Genomic DNA, 21,032 nt, shown 5'->3' with positions numbered 1-21,032 from the left:
AAGAATATTGTTGAGTCTTGTGAATGATGGATGTGGATGGTCCTAATGTCACTTATTCACCTAAACATATAAAACGATAAAAAAATAATTGTATCTCAATATTGCATATACATTGCACGTGTATATCGAGTCTGAAAATATATATTCTTGTTGAGTTTTGAATTTATAGGTTCATAATTTTAGAAATGATAACTTATTAAGTTTTAAATAAATTATATAATTTTTATATGTATATATAATTTTTTTAGTACAAATATAAATTATTTTTGCTGCTAAAGTTATTAAGAACTCATAATTAAAACTTTGATTTTGCCCACTAAAACATAATCAAAACATTAATTTTGTCGCAGATAGTAATGACAATAATTAATAATTGAACTTCAATTCCAAAAAAGAGCATATATATATATGATAAAAATAAAAATGCATAAGCCTTATTTTTCAAATTCCTCTTCGTTATAATCATCAACAAGATTTTATTACTAGAGATTGGAATTTTGAACTTATAAATCCTAAAGTTTAGAAATAATAACCTATTTTGTTTTGAATCAATTATATATATATATATATATTTTTTATTATTTTTTATTTTTTTATTTTTATTTTTTGCTAAAGTTAATTACTTAAAACGATAAATAAAACTGATTATGACCACATAAACTTAATCAAAATTATCCTCGATCATGTCATTTCATTTAAGTTCATCACATGGGGGAGGAGTAACAAAAAAAATCATATATACATATATGATTTTTTTTAAAAAGCAACAGACTTGTCTTTCAAATTCTTCTTTTGGTTATTATCATCAGCAAGATTCTTATTATTTGAGATTATAGTATATTCAAAAGTTTGAGTTTATAGATTTTGAATTCAAAAAATTGGTAATTTACTGAATTTTTGATAAATTATTCATATATATAAATTTCTTAGTTAAAATTTCTCTTAGTTTTTTTTTAAAAAATTATGTCAAATTTATGATTAAAATTATATCTTCCTTAATGATACAATCAACTTAATTAATCCAATATATCATGTGTCTATTTTTTTTTAAAAAAAATCTACTTATTTACTCAATTACAGAGCCATCAATACTTAAGGGGTGTCAATATACATTATTCTACTGATAAATTATATTATAATTGTATTTTCTCTACCTCTTCCCAGGTTAACTTATTTTTTAATATCTTGACTCTCAATAAAAATTCTGATTCCACTTCATTATATTTATTTAATTATTTTTTTGGCTTCCCACTCAAAGTTCGGTAATCGATATTGAAGTCCGATAAAATTCGAATATTTGTCGAAAAGTTTCAGAGTAAAGTGCATCTTAACAAAGGCGACTCCATAAAGGACTCGAATCAGAGACCTCTAATTAAAGAACTAAAGAGTACTTACTACTCCACCGCGACCCGATATTTACTCCATTGTTTGTTACCTCACAAACTACCTTCTACTTTACATTTGTTTTCACTTACATATGAAAATCTCACCATTCTGCCTCATCTATCTCTGATCACCTAGTCTCTCTTTTGTCTTTTTATATATCCTTTCTCTTTCTATTACCTAAGAATATATATATATGTATATACCTTAGTCCCTTTTCTAGTGAGATCTCCTCCCCCCTACCCCCACCCCCACCCCACCCTCAACTCTCTTTCACATGTAACCTACTTTATTTATTCCATCACATCTCTATAACAATCAAACACAACTCATTTTTCTTTCTTTGTTAGTTTCTCTCTTCACAACAAAAAATAATAATATTAGAAAACAACTTCTTGATGAAGTTCACAAGCATCTATCAACATCTTCTCATCTTACAAAATTAAAATCCATGCATGAAACCATTCAAAGAAATCTTTTACCTCTTCTAAAGGAAACTCAAACACAACTAAATTTTAATTTCCTCCACCTCTCTCCTTTTTATCATTTCTCTTTATATATATATATATTTATTTTATTTTATTTTATATATACTGTTCATTATTAGGGTTTGTTCACTAGCTAGCTAGCTCTTCTTCACACTCGAGAAAGAAGAAGAAGAAGAGTGAAGTCGCTAAAATCCTTTTATGTTATGATGAGTCAAGATAACAAAGACGAAAGCCAGAGTTCTGGTGGTGGTGATGGTAGTGGTGGTGGGCCCATGGGGCGGAGGCCAAAAGAACAAGCTTTGAATTGTCCTAGATGTGATTCTCCCAACACCAAGTTTTGCTATTATAACAATTATAGTCTTTCGCAACCAAGACATTTCTGTAAGACTTGTAGAAGGTAAACTATTGAATTGTATGACTGTCTTATCAATTTTTGTTTTTATTTTTCTTTTTGGGGTGGCTTATGAGGTTTAGAATTGTCATACACGTCTTTCCTGCTCTGATAACATTTTTGAATTATTATGATTTATTTCTACTAAAAGGTTTTATTTAACTCTTGAATCGTATAACCTTCTCATCTAACGATTTGTTTTTATCCTTTTTTTGGTTTTTTTTTTGTGAGATTTTGAACGGTAACACGCTTTATCTGCTCTGATAAACATGTTTAATCTAAAAACTTATATTATTGTTGGAAAAATTGCTTTTTTAGTTACTTAATTATATCATGTATCGACAGGTACTGGACTAAAGGGGGCGCATTACGCAACGTTCCAATAGGTGGTGGTTGCAGGAAAAACAAGAAGATAAAGACTAGTTCATCTTCTTCAAGATTTTCTGGGGATTCAAAAGATACAATTAGTGGTTCTTCAGATATTGGTGGACTTAAATTTTTTCATGGTCTTTCACCAGCTATGGATTTTCAACTTGGAGGATTAAATTTTCCAAGATTGAGTAATAATACTTCAACATCAACAGTTGGTGGAAGTATTTTCAACCAATTTACTTCATTTGGTGAAAATTCAACTCCAAATATTGGATCAACTTCTTGTTTTAGTCTTGATCCTTCAGGAAGTTCTTTATTGGGATTCAATAATAATTTCCCTTTCTCAAGTTCTATGCTAAAACAAGGTAAGAATCAATTAATTGTCTTGTGTGTCATTACACGTCTTTAACGTGTGAGTCTGATTCTTTTTTACTATGTGTCAACCATGCGAAAGTTTTCTTTGGAATTTTTTAACACGACAACGGTGATGTTTAATTTGAACTTAATCAGCATATCTCGCGTGTTCTCATATCATGATGAAGTGTAAAACTCGAGGCTTTAGTGTCGTTTCCTCTCAGGCCTAATTATGACCTAAACACGTGAAATTTGAACCTACGACCTCTTGTCTGTTCTAACAACATGTTAAGATGTAGGGGACTATACATCTTTTTAATTATAATTAATATACTCGTACTTACTTAATTATATTATGTCTGAACAGGTACTGATGGAGTTCAAGAAATGGGATCAATGGGAGTTCATCATGGTACAATGGCATCTTCTATAGAGTCTTTGAGTTCAATAAACCAAGATTTGCATTGGAAATTACAACAACAAAGATTGGCCATGCTATTTGGTGGTGAAAATCAAAAGGAAAACATTGTTTCATCATCAATCCCTCTTCATGATGATCAAAACCAAAATCAAAACCAAAACCAAATCCAAATCCAAAAGCCACAACCAATTTTGTTCCAAAATTTGGAGATTTCATCATCGAAACAACAAGAAGATCATCAAGAAACATTTGGAAACAACAATGTTGATTCAAGAAAAGATTGTAGTACTACTATGGGAAGTCATCATGGGAACAATTTGTCAACTGAATGGTTCTTTGATAACTCATTTGGTGTAAATCCAAATTCAACAAATAGCAACAACAACAACAACAACAATAACAATGGAAATGGAAATGCAAATGATGATCAAAATGTCAACAATTGGAATAGTACTATTCAAGCTTGGAGCAATTTGAATCAATATAGTACACTACCTTAATTAATTAATTAACTCTATTTTATTATGAGGTAAAAAAAATCAAATTTATAATATACTTATCTATTTAGGTCTATTTTTCTTTCAATTAGAAATTAGTATTTTATTTTTTTGGTATTTATGTTAAGTAAGACATCGATTTAAAGTTTTTAGTATTGAACTTATTGTAACTGTTTATGATTATAATGATGGTGGTTAATTTTTCAATATTGTTTGTTGCCTTGTTTGTTCTCATGTTCCACTAGTAGTTTTTAGTCCCACCACACACCTCCTCTTTTTTGTTTATATATACATGTTGCTTCTTGTCCTTTCATATATAGTGAGTTAATAATCAAAAATACCTCTTAATTAATATTATCGGATTAATTGAGTAGATCGATAGCGATAGTCTAGTCAGTATTCAAGGTGTGCTTAATACACAATAACTATAATTTAGATAACAATATAGAATAACGGTGTAAAAGTCACAAAAAGTTAGTGATAATTCAGATATGATTTTGATCATTATATCGTATATAATCAAATATGAATATTAATAGGTTAATTCCATTATTTGATTTTATTTTCTTGAATACATTTTTGGGATTGGTGATAGATTATTTTGTAGAGTCAGTAAAAAGATGGGAAACTTAATTGGGATATCTTTGATTTGTTATTGTATGTTGAGTCAGTCAGTATATATTCAGAAGTCCTATTGTGTCAATGTGTCTCCCTCTATTGTATATCAGGTAACCAATTCTCTGACTTCTTTATCTTATATATATAAAAAAATATTATTATTTTCTCCGTCTCAATTTATATAACAACATCTATTAGACACAAATATGAATTAGCTGTGAAATTTATCATTAGATAGGCCCATATATATATATATATATATATATATAGTTTCATGATAATCTATCGCTAATTTGTTGTTCATGATAATCTATCGTCAAAAAGGATTAACGAAGTATTTTTGTCATTTAGCAAGAGATATTCTCCATCGCTAAAAAGAGACTTTTGAAATTTCTGATCTAAACATTTCATAAGTATGATCTAGACTATAAAATCATACCGTTAAATGTAAATGAGAAGCTTAAAGTTGAATTATTTCAAAAATATTGCACCATTTTATGTGATACACTACCAAAATTTTCTATGTCTCGGATGCTAAATTCCAACGAATCGCCTATAAGAAAATAGTTATAAAAAAAAATTAGCGATTTTCTGATAGTGATTCGCGTAAAATAGGAGAGATAAGTATGTGTGATAGAAATACAACAGTTACTGAGGTCCTTTCAGAGCCTAACCTGCTATTGTTTAACTTCAAGCCTATATAGTATTATGTAGACACTGCTAGCTGCAGCTTTATTGTTCCCTATTCTCCATATAATTCTTTCTCTCACACACACATTATGTGGGGTTTTTATCATACTTCGATCCGTCTGTTTGAATTTATTTATCTTACTTTTATTTTTAGGTCGTTCAGAAAGAATGTATGACAATTCTTAACTTTTTGTATGACATGTTTAAGACTACAAAATTAAGAATATTTTACATATTTTTAGTTTAAAATCTTTTTTTTATCAAATTAAAATCAGATAAATAAATTCCGTGATTTGTTGGTGTCTGATAAAGTGGTGGCTTGAAAGTGTAGTAAATGCATATATAAGACTGTCAACATTTTTGAGTAAAACTGTAAAAGGGTCATAAGAATCTATGAACTTGGGGTTCTTATAAGTTTGTTTTTTCCCCTAGCTTTTCATGTACTTGGGTAATATTTGAAGTTTATGAATTTTTTATAATAATTCTATAGAAAACGACTCACTTCAATCATTTTATTCAAAAAGATTAATCCTCTACTATCCTTCTAATAAAATTTCGAAGAAGCTCTTAATTAAATAATATTTCCCTCACATTTTAGTTTACCCCCCGCCCCCCACCTCCCAAGAAAAAAGAAGAAGCTACCTAACGTTTTTATTCCATTCAAAGTGTGTTATGATTAAAGAAGGAAACACTCTTTATCAAACGATTGAGATTTTTAATTAATTAGTTTGGTGTGTAATATATATGAGTACATATGGTCCTTTTGTGGATTTTTTTATTTTGTTTTACTTTACAATAATATATCACTAGATTTTACAAGCGATTTTGAGAAAGTAAATATATGCAAACCTTAATTATCTGGCCTTATATCTTGTCTAAGATAACTAAATAGGTTATTATTTTTGAATGATCGATCCTCGACTCAAAATAAAAAATATTTTTTTGAAAGAAAAAAAAGTTTTATGTTAAGAGTGACACATACATAAACTTTTTTGAGCTTCATGGAACATTTCCACTTTCATCAAAAAGCAAAGATTAACAAGTTGAGACAAAATCTTAACCACCTTAAAAAGCTTCACAAACTTACGTAAGAATATAGCTTATATAACTATATTTTTAGGAACTTTAGAATTTCCATATATTCTACTTTTTTTTAGGACAAACTTTTTCTTTTCAAATTACTATTATAGTCCTGCACTACACGGTCAAAAGTTCGTTTCAAAATATTTGTCGCAACCTTTATCTTGTTCTCGATAACTATGCATCAGTAATCTACATTTAGATATCATAGAGTTATAACGAGTAAATACCAAATAAATATTTTTCTATACTATCAGTATAACAAAAAATACGAGTGATAACATGGTAGTTAATATTTTGATCGTATAAATATTTTTTTTATATACATGATAATATAATATATATTTTTGTTAACATAAAAAAAAAAAATGAGGGGGTGGGGTGTGTGAATGACGTGAAAGACACTCTGGAAGAGAACTACAACTACAAATGTCAATTTAGAAATCTGCGTGAAATTCATGAATTATTATATGATAGAGAAACTATAATGTGCTTTTCAACTTCACGATAAATAAGTGGTATTTTTTTTTTTTTTTTAAAATAATTTAGAATTTTTTTTATTTTTCTATCATAATATGACGGTTAGGGTGATCGAGTAATAGTAGAGAGGTCAAGTAGTTTGTAAAATTAGTGTAGCTGGTAAAGTTGTTGTTATACGTGATTTGAAAGTCACGGTGGATTCAAACAGTTCGAAACAACTTCTTGTAGAAATATATGGTAAGATTGTGTACACGATAGATCCTTGTGGTTTGATTTTTTTTAGACGCTCATATACTGAGAGCGTAGTACAGACAATTAGTGTTGATGGTTGTACTAAGCTCTTATAAAAAGCTTAGTACAAATGTTTCTCTTTTAATTAATCGAATCAGTAGATATCAAATATTTGATGGTTGTACCAAATAAAAATATATTCTTTGTAAAATTAAATTCAGGAATATTACTTTAGAAGTTTTAAAAAGCATCCATAAAAAAGGAGGGAAAAAGGTATTTTTATGACTGAAATAACTAATTATAATACAAACAAATATACATTTTATGATAAAAATTAAAAGTTTAATTTGAGGTCTTTCTGAATATATTTATAATACTAATCAGATACTTTCAAGTTTGGATATTTAAATAATTTTTTTATAGGATCGGAACACCTACATATTCTGCCTGATTAATAACTTTTGTAACATTAAATAAAATTTTGTAAAAATTCACTTCAAAATCCATATATTTGAAGGAAAATCAATTGACACACCATCTTCGATTCTATCATTACATGTTGTTTTCTTTGGTTGGATCATCAAATTATATGTAGTTGCTATTGGTTTTTTTCTTCATTATTTTCAACATGATATTTCCTTCGCATTATTCTTTTTCACTTGATCGAGGTTCTTAAAATTGCGTCACATCACCTTTCTTATAATTCAGTGATGAGATTACACTGAATACGTTATTATTAGTTAACGTACCAAATAGAAATTGGACCATCCATAGAATTAAAAAAAACTGTATTGAAAAATCTTTCTAGTCTATTATTTGTTCATTAAACGTTTTCTACAATATGGGTTGGTACTTGGTATGTAATCATTTTATTTTGGTTTCTTTCATTTTTTGTTCTTTTTTGCTACTAAAATGGTTAGTGTCCAAAACGAGAAAAATGCATTGAATAACGTCATTAAATTTGGACGCTTTGTGCAAAAAAATTTTTGTTAGTTCTGCAAAATTACAAAACACTATGTAATATCCCATTATTACAATTTTTGGACCTTTTCTAATTATATGAAAACAAACTTAAAAAATGTTATTTGGATTTGGGTTGCCCCACGAAAAAGATTCTTTTAATATTGAAAAATATCGTTTAGTGGTCAATAAAGTTAACATATATGAAATATATAAAAGATTAGAGAGTTGTTTTTAAGAAAAACATTTGGTAATGTCATATCTTAAGTTCATAACACTTATTATTTGCTTTAATCTAGTATGTATATTTTATGCATTTGTCCTTTTATTACGTTATCATTGAGCTAATAATACATGTAGAAGTCCCACCGATCCTTGTTTTTGATCCATACTTCGTAATAGACGTCATGACTAAGACAACGGGTACCAGCTAAAACACATCGAAAAATTCGTCATGAAATTGGTAACGGAATTCATCTACGCAGATGAATTTTGTTATGAATATGTTGGTTTAGTATAATTTTATTCTTTCATCATAAAAATCTTGTAGTGTTTGAATTTGTGATGTATCGCAGTAAAGGAGTTTGACACGAGTATGTTTTTCTCTTGTAACGATTATTAAAGTGCGTGCATATTAATTAGTTTGAACATCACTATTTTCTGGTTATAGTTTAATGACCTATCTGTAGTAGGGGCCTTTAGTCATTTAATTAGAATAGGATCACATATTAGACCAAAGTTTTGAGCTTTTGTGGCCTACATTTTGTTGGGTTGAGCTTGGGGCCTTAAATTGGTTATTGGAGTTAGAACTTTAACTTGTAGCCAAAGAAAATAAAATAAAATAAATGGTTATTTTATAAATATTACTTTATTTTCTCTTGTTCGGCCCATGTAGTTGGCCTTTCATTTACCTTTTATCTAAGGTTTATTTGGTGATTTATACAAATAATCTCGGAGGATGGAGGGTGATCTTGAATTTTTGACCACGTTTATTCCATGGATAAAATTATAAGATCGATTTTTTTTATTTTTCTCATGGAGTGAGTTGAGGTCAAAATTTCAAAATCGCTAATTTTCAAGTTTTTTTTTCTTGCAAGTCCATGATCTTTCTTGATAATATAACCTAGATTAGAGTGCACGCTTCATTTGTTTTATATGAAATTCTTTTTAATGATAAGTGACGTTGAGACTCAAACTTAAAATTTATATGTTCTATGCTATCATGTTAAATTATGTGCCTTATAACATGTATTCTATTAATTAAACCTCTAATGCTTTTTCTTTCTCGTTCTCTTTCTCGCTTTTCTACGACTATAATATATATCAACATTAACGAGAATTAACATCTTGCAATTAAACATGATTCATTGATTGTATAAGTTCTATTATATTATTATATCGGAGTATCGATTCAAATTTGAACAACACAATTCAAATTTAAGGACAATTTTATAAATATATCCCATTAACATTGACATTGACAACATTCACATATATAACTTATCAAAAAATATCAAAAGTGGAGTTTTATATAATATAAAGCTTGGTCCCTGTGCTAAAATTACAAAGTGGGAGCAAATATTATTGCACACCATATATTAAAATGTACAAGCCAAATATAACACTCCACAATATTTTTTTTTATTGTCAATTAACAAAACTAGTTAATCTTCATGATCTGTCACTCTTTAGTAAGCTTCATGCTCTCCCTGTTCAACATAAGTATATGTTATCAATAAATAAACTAAACAATTTGAATTATGAATAGTAGACTATATTAATTAATCACCTTACCGATAAAATTAGACAGTCGTTTAACATTTGCAATAATTTACAAAATTTTAAATTCATGAAAAAATTTCATTATTTTTTAAAGTATCAAATTAAAATCAGACAAACACTATAAATGGTTGATGAAGTTACCTTTTTGGGAGTGATGAAGTCCACAAATTTAGTCTTGGATTTGGCTTTAGGAGACTTGTTGTTATGTTGTGGTGATGATGATGATTCTCTATATCTCTTGATTATTTTTTCTCTTACAAATTTATCATATATAAATGCAGCTCCTCTGAATTGTGGAAAAACTAGCCATGCCACAAATATCAACTTCACATCATACCATATTGGTATCCTATAATATATTTCCAAATAACAAAAATAAAATAAAATGATGAATCACTTTTCTCAACCAAAAAAATTATTATTTTCTCCGTCTTAATTTATGTGATGATGTTTGACTTAGCATGAAGTTTAAGAAAGAAAGACAGATTATTGAAACTTTAAGAGTGTGTTTGGTAGGGGGAGGAAAACGTTTTTCGATTTTTCGATTTTTCAGTTTTCCTATGTTTGATTGGTCAAAAAACATATTCTTTAGGCAAACGAGTTTCTTAAAAATGAGGAAAATGAATTTGCTAATTAAAGTAGAAAAACAAATTCTATAAATAGTGATATTTCAAGTTTATTATCTTCTCCACACATACCCAACGCCCCCACCTCCCACCACCCCATCCTACCCCACAATATTTTGTTGGTCAAGCACTAAAAATAATTAAGAAATCTACTTGTTTTTCAAGATCATACACGTCCAACATAAGTCTACACCAAGTCATAAAGAAACAATTAGATGGTGGCTATAAATCATTTTATTAACAGTAAATTAAAAGTTTAAAGTTAAATTGACTCTAAATATAAATTATTAACTTTTCAAACTGACTAAAAAATAAGTATCACATAAATTGAGACGGGAGAACAATATTTAAATTTTATTTTTTTCATGAAGTTAAGAAGTTAATTACCATTCAAGAACATGTTGAAGGACCATCTCCATAAGAGTGAGAAAAGAATAAAAAATCCAATAAGCAAGCCATTGTTCATCATCCAATTTGTCACTAGTCTCAATTGCTACTACTGAAGCATACCTATTCAAATAAATTGAATCACCAAATTAAAAAAAAATCATCCTAAAAAAATAATTTATAAGGAAAAATAATAATTAATTCTTAGTATAAACATAATAATTTAAAACACTTACAAAGGATAGAGCAACATTGTCACTGGCCTGCAATATTTTGGTTAAAAAATTAAAACAAATCATAAAGAGATATCTCAAAATATTATAACTTAATGAAATAATTTATAAACACATAATTTTACAAAATTTCACAAATATATTCCTTTCTTAAAATTTATATCGAGTCTTATATAAATTGAGACGGAAAAATTACTTTCTAAACTCTATGCTGAATCAAACCATAGACATACTATTCTCATTTACTTGTCCATTTTCGCAAATTAAGAGATTTCCAAAATCATAACTAATAAGATTAATTTAGGAAAACAAAATCCTACTAAATACTTTTCCCTCTCTTTTTTAGTCTATTACAAAAAAGAACGATTCTTTCCTTTTTAAGCAACTCCTCAATTTCAAATTTTCACATAACATATTTCAAACATTTTAATACATTTGACATATCTTTTAATTTTAGACTAAAGATTCAAAAGTCATATTTACTTTCTTAAACTTCGTATTAAGTCAAAATAAACCAAACAAATTAAAACATCGTAAAAGCATATGATGTATGAAGTTTATATAGCAAATCATATAATTCAATAAATAAAAATAAAATTTACCCGGCTATAGTATGAAGATGACCAATCAAAGTCCAAAAATAACCCATAATTCTTCTTGATAACTCAAATTCTTCTGATCAAAATAAAAACCTTATAATACAATAAGAAGAAGAGAAAGAAAATGGAAAGCTTATAAGAAGAAGCAAGAAGATAGACAAAAATAGGATTACAATATATTGTCAATTAATTTAATTTAAAGAGACTATATTTGTGGACACAAAGTTTTATATTAAAAAAAAAATTAAAAAATTAGACACGTGTCAGTACCTAAGATGGTAGGTCGATATCAAGTTTTTACTTTATCGTAGTGTTTTAGGTTGGGCACCGGCCACATCGATATTTAATTGTATTAAAAGTAGCTACTTTATATTATCTAGAATTTTACTTTTTTCATTTTTCGAGAAAGACGTGATTGATATTTATATAAAGGTTCGATTAAAATTTTATATTAAGAGCATGATGCTTTTTAATAAAAGACGATGAAATACTATTTATCACTCTGCTTCGACTCGATGGTAGATCAATTTCTAAATATTGTTGTTGCCGTGAGACTTACGATAACTTGTATGTTGCCTCATAAATAATTGCAATTTGTGCTTTACTCTAAGGTCCCATAAAAAAGTTACACATGGTTATGATGAAGTCACATAGGGGGGCCAACCAAATATTTTAAGGGCAAGTTGGTCTTCTTTTTATTTTTTATTCGATAGAGATTTTAAGTTTTTAACTAATTTAACTTTATATTTTCTGCACGGAAGTATTTATAATAACATGTCAAGTATAATTTCACAAGTAAAATTTATTGAAATGAGTGACGAAATACCTAATAAAGAACAAGCTTGTGGGAGAACGGGAGATCATAAAACACATATCAATGTCGATTATACGAAAAGATATGTCATATAGGTTGATTCTAATTTTTGCTTTCTGTTGAATTTCTCTAAAAGAAAGGAGATAGAAAAAATAATCAAAATTTGAGTTTGAATCTTTGAGATTTAATTCATTTCTCAACTAATTTTGATCAAAGAAGATTTTGAATGAGTTGGACTTATTTTGAGCGGTTCGTCTGGACATAAAAATTGCGAAATTTGAAGAAAAGTAGAATTAGAGTGACTTTTGCATTTCCGTGAGTAATTTTGGAGTAAAAATTCCATTGGCCAAATACAAGCACATTCAATTCAACTTTAGATCAATCATCAATTCATCATCCACTTTTTATATCAATCTTAAAAATGAGATACAATATGTAAGTAGATTAATAAAACATACAAATACAGTAATCTACCAAGCTGCACTTAAAATGGCATATACATAATGCACCAAACAATTTAAGAAAAATGCACCACAAACCAATCAAAACATACACTAATGTCAAGTTAAATGTAGTTGTGAAGACAACAAGAACGCAAGTTGGCTTCTTTGGTGCTGACTGTTTTTTTGTTGCTTATAACCGTGGTGTCGAGGCCAGCATTTATGTTTCACTATCTTGTCCACATCCTTTTCTTGGCGTCTCTCTCTTTAACTGCCTGAACGGTGGTCTCTCTGCTCGTTTTGTTACGAATCAATGGCCTTTGAGCATTGGTGGCAGTTGTGGTAGTTGGCTTCATTCCTCTTGTAACTGGTCTAGGGGGATCAGATTGCCTGGTCCTTCTATCGTTAGCTGATATGGCAGGAGTAACGTTTTTCTCTACTTCACCATTTCTAGACAAGCGTTTTCTTCTGGCCTCTTGAAGGTAATCCTGTTCAGTCCTGTCATGTATCGAAGTTGGTAAAACACCGTTGTTCTCTGCTTCACTATTAGTTGACAAACGCTTTCGTCTAACTTGTTGGACGGTGTCCTTTCCCTTCAGCAAATTAGACCCCTGACTTGCCTGACGGTTGATAGCATTTGAGCTCTTCAAAATACGTTGCTCGATGTCACTTGTTAATTCGTCTCTGCTAGAACATTTGCTGCTTTCAAGTGGGCTTGATCTTGAAGACTTGGTGGCATCAGAATCTGCAACCATGCGTGCCAACTGTTGTTCTTGCTCCTTGATCTTGTCTTCAAGTTCCTTAATCTGGAAGTGTAAGAGTACATAACGTTTTTTTTCATTTCATCAAAGCTTTGCCAAGAGTATTATAGCGGAGAAATACAAGCAATCCCACAAGTGGGGTTTGGTGAGGGTAGTGTGTACGCAGACCTTACCCCTACCTTGGGAGGTAGAGAGGTTCTTTCCGATAGAACCTCGGCTTGTAGGGGGAGAAATCAAAGTCCATAATACACTTAAATTATGTTACATTTCACTCTTGAAATGTCAGTATTGCAGAAGATGAAAGCAACAAACCTTCTGACGGAGTAGAACGCACTCCTGTGCGTTCTGTTCTTTTGCTTTCAGCGTTTCCTCAAGCTCTTCAACCTGAAAAAAAACAAGAATTTTAGATTCTTGCTAATTTCTACGGGAACCTTCAAGTTGGTAATTGTTGAGAATACAATTGAATAATAAAAGTGTGCTCTCTCTAACAGGTTAAAAGTTTTTAGATGAGATGGTCACACATTTCAATAGTAATATGCTTGAAGAATAAGAACCTTATGTTGAAGGATGTCAGACTGAGACACAAACTCTTGCTCTTGCTCTTTTAGCTTGTCCTCGAGATCCTTGACCTGATTTTATGTGCATATAACAAATAAACTTGTGAATATCCAATGTGCCTGTTGAGAATTCTCTATACTGAAACAGACAATGGAAAGAACCTTATTGTTGAAGCTTTCAGACTCAAATTGCTGCTGCTGTCTCATCTTGTTCTCTAGCTCTGAGATCTTTAATCAATACAAAAGTGAAATCAGAACGATAAGCAAAACATTAGGATATTAACAATAGATCATAGAACAAAGCTCAATCAACATCTGTAACTAAGCTGAATTTGATTTTGATTAAAGGGAACCTTCTGTTGAAGAGTAGCACAAGTTTCTTCACGTCCCTTCAACCTCTCTGAAAGCTGTGAAAGTTGTTTTTCCGATTGGCTATGTAATGATGTCTTTAAATTGAGCTGGCTTTCCAGTTCCTTAATCTTATCCTGTTGAGTTTTGTTAACTTGTTCCTTCCCTTTAGCCTTACTCTCTAAGTTCTGTAGGCTTTCCTCAAGTTTCTTCAAGGATTCATCTTTAGATTTAGTTTCCTGCTTCGCCTTGTCAAGCTGCCAACCAAAAAAGGAGATGAGGATTATTGTAACTGGTTGAGTAGAATTCTGTACAAAGAATGCTCATAGGCATATGAACAAAAAACAACACTAGGAAAACATTCTACAAACCATGGTTTTCAACTTTTGGATCTCGCCGGTATCAACTTGTTTTCTTACAGGACCTAACTCAACTCCTCTAACTCTTGTAGCAAAGTTCAATGAACTTATAGTTTCACTTAAGTCCTTATCAGACGGGCTGATCTGTACAAACATCAATGCTTTTGAATCCCCACCTGCAGGGAAGATGGTGAACTTTGAAAATCAGGAATCTTACAGCTTTGAACACTATGGTGTTTTTGGAAACCAGACTTCGAACTATTTGATTACCTAATGAATCTTGGAGTAGATGTGTCAACTTGGAGTTTCTGGTGAAAAAGATAAAATGTCAGGATGCATATTCAATGACCCAACGGAAACCTACATACAGCCAAGATCACATTGTTACCTGTATGGAATATGACTGCTTCTATTTGCTAAAGCTGATATCACATCTCCTAGAGCGGAAAGTGACCTATTGATATTTTGAGCTTCCTTCAGTCTCTCACCTTGGACATCAGTCTTTGCAAGCCTCTCACTACCAGCTAAATCCACAAGCCAAAGCTTGCTCTTTGTGCATTCACCGTCGATCAAGTTCTTGGCTGTTACCATAATACAAAGCATGCTGAAAAAAAGTGGACAAGATTAACCAAAAAAAATTAGTCAGTTGGTAAAAGCAAATCAGTGAAAATGCAATAAGAGGCCAATTAGAAACTCAATCTATCTTACCAGTGAGAACGGCTACTGTGCTCATTCACATTGTTGGATCCAACAGCCCGTGCACTACTTCCAGTCTGCAGCACATTCCAGACTTCTTCTATATTTTCTACTTTGGCTTCCACAAGTCCTGGAATGTGATGAAGCCCTTCCGGAGCTTGTTTTATCTCCAACCTAAAATGATTCCACAAAATAAAAGTTGAATTAATTAGAGAGAGCAGAAATTTTATTGTGTCAAGCATAACAACATTTCATTTATAGCACATAAGCTACAGGCTCCTATATAATAAAAGAACTTTACTTTTTTGATGTTGTCGGTGGAGCTAATAGGTCCCTGATCTGTTCATTGTAGACTTCAAGCACACTGACTGATATGTCATAGGTGAAAGTTTCATTCCTCTCCTTCGCAATTTTAAACAATTCTTCAAGAGTCCGATAGTTGACTCCTCTGTTTCCTTTTGTACCCTCCATGGTGAACGTTTTGCCCGTTCCCGTTTGTCCATAAGCAAAGATACATACGTTGTAACCATCTAAAACTGAAATGACCATTGGTGAAGCATCGGCATAGACATCACCTGTTAAAAAGACAATGATACTATTAGAAGGAGAACACCTTTTCTACTATTTGTTCTTCTCAATCTTGTATAGGGGAACACCTTGATCATCTCTGGGTGTGTAGACACGGTCAAATTTAAATGTCTTTTTCGTGGAGCTGCCATTTAAGATTCCAAGTTCTCCATCCTTGGCGACATCAAAGTCTATGACCGTTGAGCATCCATCTGAGACTTCAGCTTTGCTTAATGGACGGCAGCGGCAAAATACTCTGATATTCCCTGGAAAAGGTGGCTTACCGTGAGTAAGTTAACAAAAAGGAAGTATGATTCTATTTACTTCCATCGATGATTCAATGAAATGTTTAATGGAAAAAACATTGCACCTTTTGCCTCTTGAACTTCATTGAAGAGCTTTCTTCTCTTAGCTTGCTCGTCGTTGTACTTCATCTTAAGATCTTCATATTGCTCAACTGCAGATCATAAAAAGTGATTCGTTCAGTTCGTGATCAGTGTCAAGTTATGCGATTTAAGAATAATCCAAAACTAACCCAGTGACTGAACTGCCGAGACCATTTTATTCAGATCAGGGATTGAATCTGTACACTCGTGCGCATCGCGAGAGAGCTGGGAGTGCTCCTGCTTCATTATCTGCATGATTTCTTCCAGAATATTAAATATGCATTTACTTTGAGAATACATTGATAAACTCTAAGAAATTACAAAGTTATCACTGTATTTTCATGATGAATTTCGGAAGTACCTTTACTTTCATCTCGAGATCATTGATCGCCATGTGCCAATAGTTCTTGTCGCGCTCGTACTTGGTTGAGATTTCTGTAATAGTCTTAGCTTGCTCCTCGAATTTCTGATCTGTTAAAGGTTAACATTGCTTAAAATTATTCTTCAAAAACTAAAGATAATGTCATAGACTCACCAATAAAGTAAAGAATAGCTCCCCCTAACCACCTATAACTGGACTCTGTGCACTAAAATCGGATAGCAAACTCAAATTAGTAGTTTCTCCATTATCACATCTATGGAAATTGGCATGCAAAAGGCCTTTTGTACTTCCATTTTCTACCATCACTAGTTAACGTTGAAGGTTACCTTGAACTTCACTCATTCTTTGGTACAAAGAGAAGGTAGGAATGATTCTTTAAGATTCTATAACACACCAAACAGGAAATCTAACTAAGAAGTATTAAAGACCAGATATATGTAAAATGAGAAATGATCTTAATGTAGGAAGTAGACGTGGCTAGACAAAACTACTCTTTCTGGAAGGCTATAAAATAAAGGCCATTTATATTGACATTTAAAGAATGTTTTGTTCCACCACTTCAAACGGCAGCATAAATATTCTGGTAATATTTTCAAGATCTACAAGAGAAGCCTTGAAATGGTTCTCAGAAATAGATGTTATTTTCATATCTCTTACCAAGTGAGTAGGTATGAAATGTCTTATTGTCCAGCTCCATCCTAACCTTCTCTAGTTGCTGGTTAGCTGCAGTATAAGACATCCAAGATTGATAACATTCATCTGTCTTGCGCTTCAACAATTCACCAAGCTCCTGTATCTTATTCTCATACTTGGCTGTTGACTGCAATCGTGCCACTTTTTTCTGCATTTATCCAAGCGATCAAGAAATAGACATTAAAATTTCATTAGTCTTAGGATGTGTATGGTATGGAGGAAAATAATTTATGGAAAATGTTTTCCATACCAAAACACATCCTTACTGGTGAAGGTTTTCAGCACCTATTATGTCATACCTGTGCTGATGGAAAATCTATCTCGGTTGCACAGTTTTTGCATGTAAGACGATCATGTTCTGCTTGAGAAGCTGCAGTTCAGTCAAAGATAGCTACATAAATTAGTTCTTCCTCAACCCTTCTAATCCCACTCAACAAAATACTCAAATAGTTAGAGGCAAATAGGAAAAATACCTGATGCTTTTGGAGCTTTTCTTATGCAAATTCCACTAACCACGGGACTGCCAATAATTCCTTCAAATTTTATCAAAAGTATCCCATTCTCTTTGATGGAAACCCTTGAGTCAACAAATTGTAGCGGTTTATTGGCTCCAACAACAGAGAAGATGTCAAAATCAGACAGAACCTGCATATTGTTACAACTTCTCAATTCCAAATTTCAACATATAAGCACCAAAAGCTAACTCTTTTAATGCTCAAATCAACTTACCTTCTCATCTTGTAGAAAGACATTGAACACTCGCATTCCTTTAGGCCCATTTACATTTATTATCTCGACAAAATGAAGATCAATAAAGTAATTTCCTGGTGTAAGATTGTCAATCTGATAACAGAAGTTTCCTAATCTTGCTGACTGGTAAATGAAAGCATGTTCACCTCCCTCTGTAATGAACTCCTCCGTTTGAAATGGTTCTCCACCTTGGTAAAAATTATCAGCCAGAAAGCTCAGACTGGAATCCAACTCCACTGACGTCTCCGATCCAGCATTAACAAAAAGCACAAGGTCCTCTAATTTCAACAAACCATGTAAACATATATGAGTCTAACTAAAGTAGCCTCAAAAGATAAAAGGTGAAGAGAAGAGAAGGACTAAGAGGATAAAACAATGTGAATAATACATGGAATTATTTCATAACAATATATAATATCCCCTTTGGTTTGTTTTCTGAAACATACAGATGATTAACCTATATCGAGTCATAATCCCAACATCATATAGAAAATTCAGTTTCCTTCTGAAGAATAGGTTTCATCCAACAAAGGAGCAAAATTTATCTTTTTTTCCACATTCTTACAAAAACAACATATCCAATGTAATTCCACAAGTGAGGTTTGGGAAGGGTAGATTTCACGCACACCTTACACCTCTACCTTGGGAGGTATAGAGGGGGTTTTTGATAGACCCTCAGCTTTGGAAAAGCATATCAAAACAAATCGAAAAAGAAATAACAGAAGAAAAGAGATCATGGTAAAATACTAAGCATGACAAAGCATTCTAAAAAAGGAACAGTAACTACAACAAAATAGTGCTACAATAAATGAACTTATCAGTCATAGATTTGTAATTTGGACCTGCAGTTTTGAGGTCCAAATCAACAAATTAGGTAAATGTTATCTGTATAAAACCTTATACGATATGGAAAAGTTCATTTTTCAGCAAAAGTTTAGTGTATTTCATCCCTGGACCAAGTACTGATACTCATCTCACAACAATTCAGAAATGGTACAACAACAACAACAACATACTCACTGTAATCCCACGAGTGGGATCTGAGGAGGATGGTGTGTACGCAGACCTTACCCCTAGTGTTTCCTACACCCTCCACTCAAGTAAAGCAATTCAGAAATGTTACTTTAAAAAAAAAACAGTCTTTAGCATATAGATATTAAATTACAAGTCTATTTAACAAAAAAATGAACTCAAAATCTCCACTTTCCTGTGAAACAAGTAATTTTACATATAGGAAGATCCCATTATACAAACAATTAAGAAAATCGAAGAGATTAATGATTTTTTCGAACCTGTACAGCTGGATCTAGTAAACCCACTTGGGATTAGTCTTGAACCTGAGTCACAGACCATCGAATCGGCTAAAAATTGAAAATTTTCATCTTGGTCAATGGCAGAAACTGCAGTTTCTTGATGCAAGGGTTTTTCTTCCCATTCAAAATTACTGGGTAAATCTGGAAAAGGGGTTTCTGGGTTTTGCTCAAAAGGGTTAAATTGAATGTCATCCATGAGAGAAAATTGTAAAGGGTGTCTGAAAAACCGAAAATCTTGAAAAAACAACAACTTAAAAGGTCTCTTCAATGGCGGAAATGTTTGATTCAAAATTTCAATCTTGTGACCGTTCAAAAAAGGAGAAGAAGATGATTACCGTTACTTTTGAAGTTGTTGGGTCAATTTTGGGCCTATCTGAATTGGGCCGGGTAAGTCAAGTGATTTGATTTTGGGCTTGAATGTTGTAACAACGCCGGTTTGACATCAACTATACGGTAGGTACGTGTATTTTGACCTCGACTAATCCGGTTTTACATTACGTAAGATTCAATAAAGTGAAAAATGTTTCCGCTAAGGTTTTTTATTGTTCTTGAGGCTTGAACTTGAAACATTTGATTAGAGTGAAGGAATTCTATTCTTATGAAGCTAATGTCACTAGTAAATTGGATCAATTTGTCAAATTTTTATGGAGTTATAATCATATTTTCTATTTCAAACTTTTTATGTTTGGGAACTTTATGAAAATATTAGATTTGATTAAGTATTGTAATTTTTTGGGATTTAATCTAAAACAAAATCATACCAAGATTTTGTTGGATGATTTTGTTTGACCAAGATTGAATGTTATTTAGAAGTCATACATAATTTTTTTGGTAATAGCTCTAAAATTATATTGATATGGCATTTCATACCATGAAACTATCAATCTTCAAGATATTGCGTATAAAGAGAAAGATAGCTAGTCTTTTTGGGCGACCGAGAGTAATATGTAGAAAGGATCAAGGAGAATCCTATCCTAAAGGAAAAGGAGGAGGAGATAGCTTTTGGGGCAAAATCGAATAGTAACGAGATAAATAATGAGACAAAGGAGAGTACTTAGACGAGTTAGCCAAATAACAAAGAATATGTACACAAAAAGAATACCTAGGAGGCTAGGACTAAAAAGATCACCTTCTAGGTAGCTATTGTCATTATCATCAACCACAATCATTGTCATTGTCAATCACTATAAGTTGTTACTACTATCTCTAATCACCATTTACGATCATAATCATTAATCACTTTTGATAATCACTATGTTATTTATAGTCTAATCACCATTAATATTAATCACTATCATCAACTGTCACTATCATCCACCACAATTGTCAACTTACTATCGATGATGGTCATCAATATCTACTGCCAATAACCAC

General features: G+C 31.4%; 3 protein-coding genes across 3 annotated transcripts; 1 reads left to right on the top strand and 2 right to left on the bottom strand.

Moving 5' to 3' along the window:
* Positions 1–2,019: 2,019 nt before the first annotated feature.
* Positions 2,020–3,916, top strand: LOC125837136 (dof zinc finger protein DOF5.7-like). Its single transcript, XM_049516280.1, has 3 exons — positions 2,020–2,268; positions 2,608–2,999; positions 3,356–3,916. The coding sequence occupies exons 1-3, from the start codon at positions 2,075–2,077 to the stop codon at positions 3,907–3,909; spliced, it is 1,140 nt and encodes a 379-aa protein (XP_049372237.1). The 5' UTR covers positions 2,020–2,074; the 3' UTR covers positions 3,910–3,916.
* A 5,606-nt stretch (positions 3,917–9,522) lies between these two features.
* LOC125837148 (HVA22-like protein e) lies at positions 9,523–11,790 on the bottom strand. Its single transcript, XM_049516292.1, has 5 exons — positions 11,596–11,790; positions 10,997–11,023; positions 10,761–10,883; positions 9,889–10,096; positions 9,523–9,674 (listed from the first exon to the last, which is right to left on the bottom strand). The coding sequence occupies exons 1-5, from the start codon at positions 11,640–11,642 to the stop codon at positions 9,654–9,656; spliced, it is 426 nt and encodes a 141-aa protein (XP_049372249.1). The 5' UTR covers positions 11,643–11,790; the 3' UTR covers positions 9,523–9,653.
* A 1,286-nt stretch (positions 11,791–13,076) lies between these two features.
* LOC125837128 (kinesin-like protein KIN-14R) lies at positions 13,077–19,950 on the bottom strand. The gene is made up of 19 exons (XM_049516271.1): positions 19,638–19,950; positions 18,325–18,623; positions 18,069–18,240; positions 17,895–17,965; positions 17,560–17,743; positions 16,882–16,991; positions 16,670–16,769; positions 16,505–16,591; positions 16,224–16,400; positions 15,869–16,142; positions 15,580–15,741; positions 15,260–15,475; positions 15,142–15,179; positions 14,884–15,047; positions 14,518–14,769; positions 14,327–14,392; positions 14,162–14,236; positions 13,920–13,991; positions 13,077–13,652 (listed from the first exon to the last, which is right to left on the bottom strand). The coding sequence occupies exons 1-19, from the start codon at positions 19,852–19,854 to the stop codon at positions 13,077–13,079; spliced, it is 3,312 nt and encodes a 1,103-aa protein (XP_049372228.1). The 5' UTR covers positions 19,855–19,950.
* Between the last annotated feature and the right edge of the window lie 1,082 nt (positions 19,951–21,032).

Source organism: Solanum verrucosum, unplaced genomic scaffold, assembly GCF_900185275.1.
Source record: "Solanum verrucosum unplaced genomic scaffold, falcon-dt-bn FXZP01000165.1, whole genome shotgun sequence".
In the NCBI taxonomy this organism is placed as follows: domain Eukaryota; kingdom Viridiplantae; phylum Streptophyta; class Magnoliopsida; order Solanales; family Solanaceae; genus Solanum; species Solanum verrucosum.
Note: the sequence above shows the minus strand (reverse complement) of the source record. Positions and strands in the feature narration are given on the sequence as shown.

Excerpts from the sequence above, each read along its gene's own strand:
- LOC125837136 (XM_049516280.1), top strand. The coding sequence starts at position 2,075 with ATGATGAGTCAAGATAACAAAGACGAAAGCCAGAGTTCTGGTGGTGGT. Across the intron at positions 2,269-2,607 it reads TTCTGTAAGACTTGTAGAAG|GTACTGGACTAAAGGGGGCG; the intron begins GTAAACTATTGA and ends ATGTATCGACAG. Across the intron at positions 3,000-3,355 it reads AAGTTCTATGCTAAAACAAG|GTACTGATGGAGTTCAAGAA; the intron begins GTAAGAATCAAT and ends ATGTCTGAACAG.
- LOC125837148 (XM_049516292.1), bottom strand. The coding sequence starts at position 11,642 with ATGGGTTATTTTTGGACTTTGATTGGTCATCTTCATACTATAGCCGG. Across the intron at positions 11,024-11,595 it reads CATCTTCATACTATAGCCGG|GCCAGTGACAATGTTGCTCT; the intron begins GTAAATTTTATT and ends AAAATATTGCAG. Across the intron at positions 10,884-10,996 it reads ACAATGTTGCTCTATCCTTT|GTATGCTTCAGTAGTAGCAA; the intron begins GTAAGTGTTTTA and ends TTATTTGAATAG.
- LOC125837128 (XM_049516271.1), bottom strand. The coding sequence starts at position 19,854 with ATGGATGACATTCAATTTAACCCTTTTGAGCAAAACCCAGAAACCCCT. Across the intron at positions 15,048-15,141 it reads TCTACTCCAAGATTCATTAG|GTGGGGATTCAAAAGCATTG; the intron begins GTAATCAAATAG and ends TCTTCCCTGCAG. Across the intron at positions 14,393-14,517 it reads GTGCTACTCTTCAACAGAAG|ATCTCAGAGCTAGAGAACAA; the intron begins GTTCCCTTTAAT and ends TATTGATTAAAG.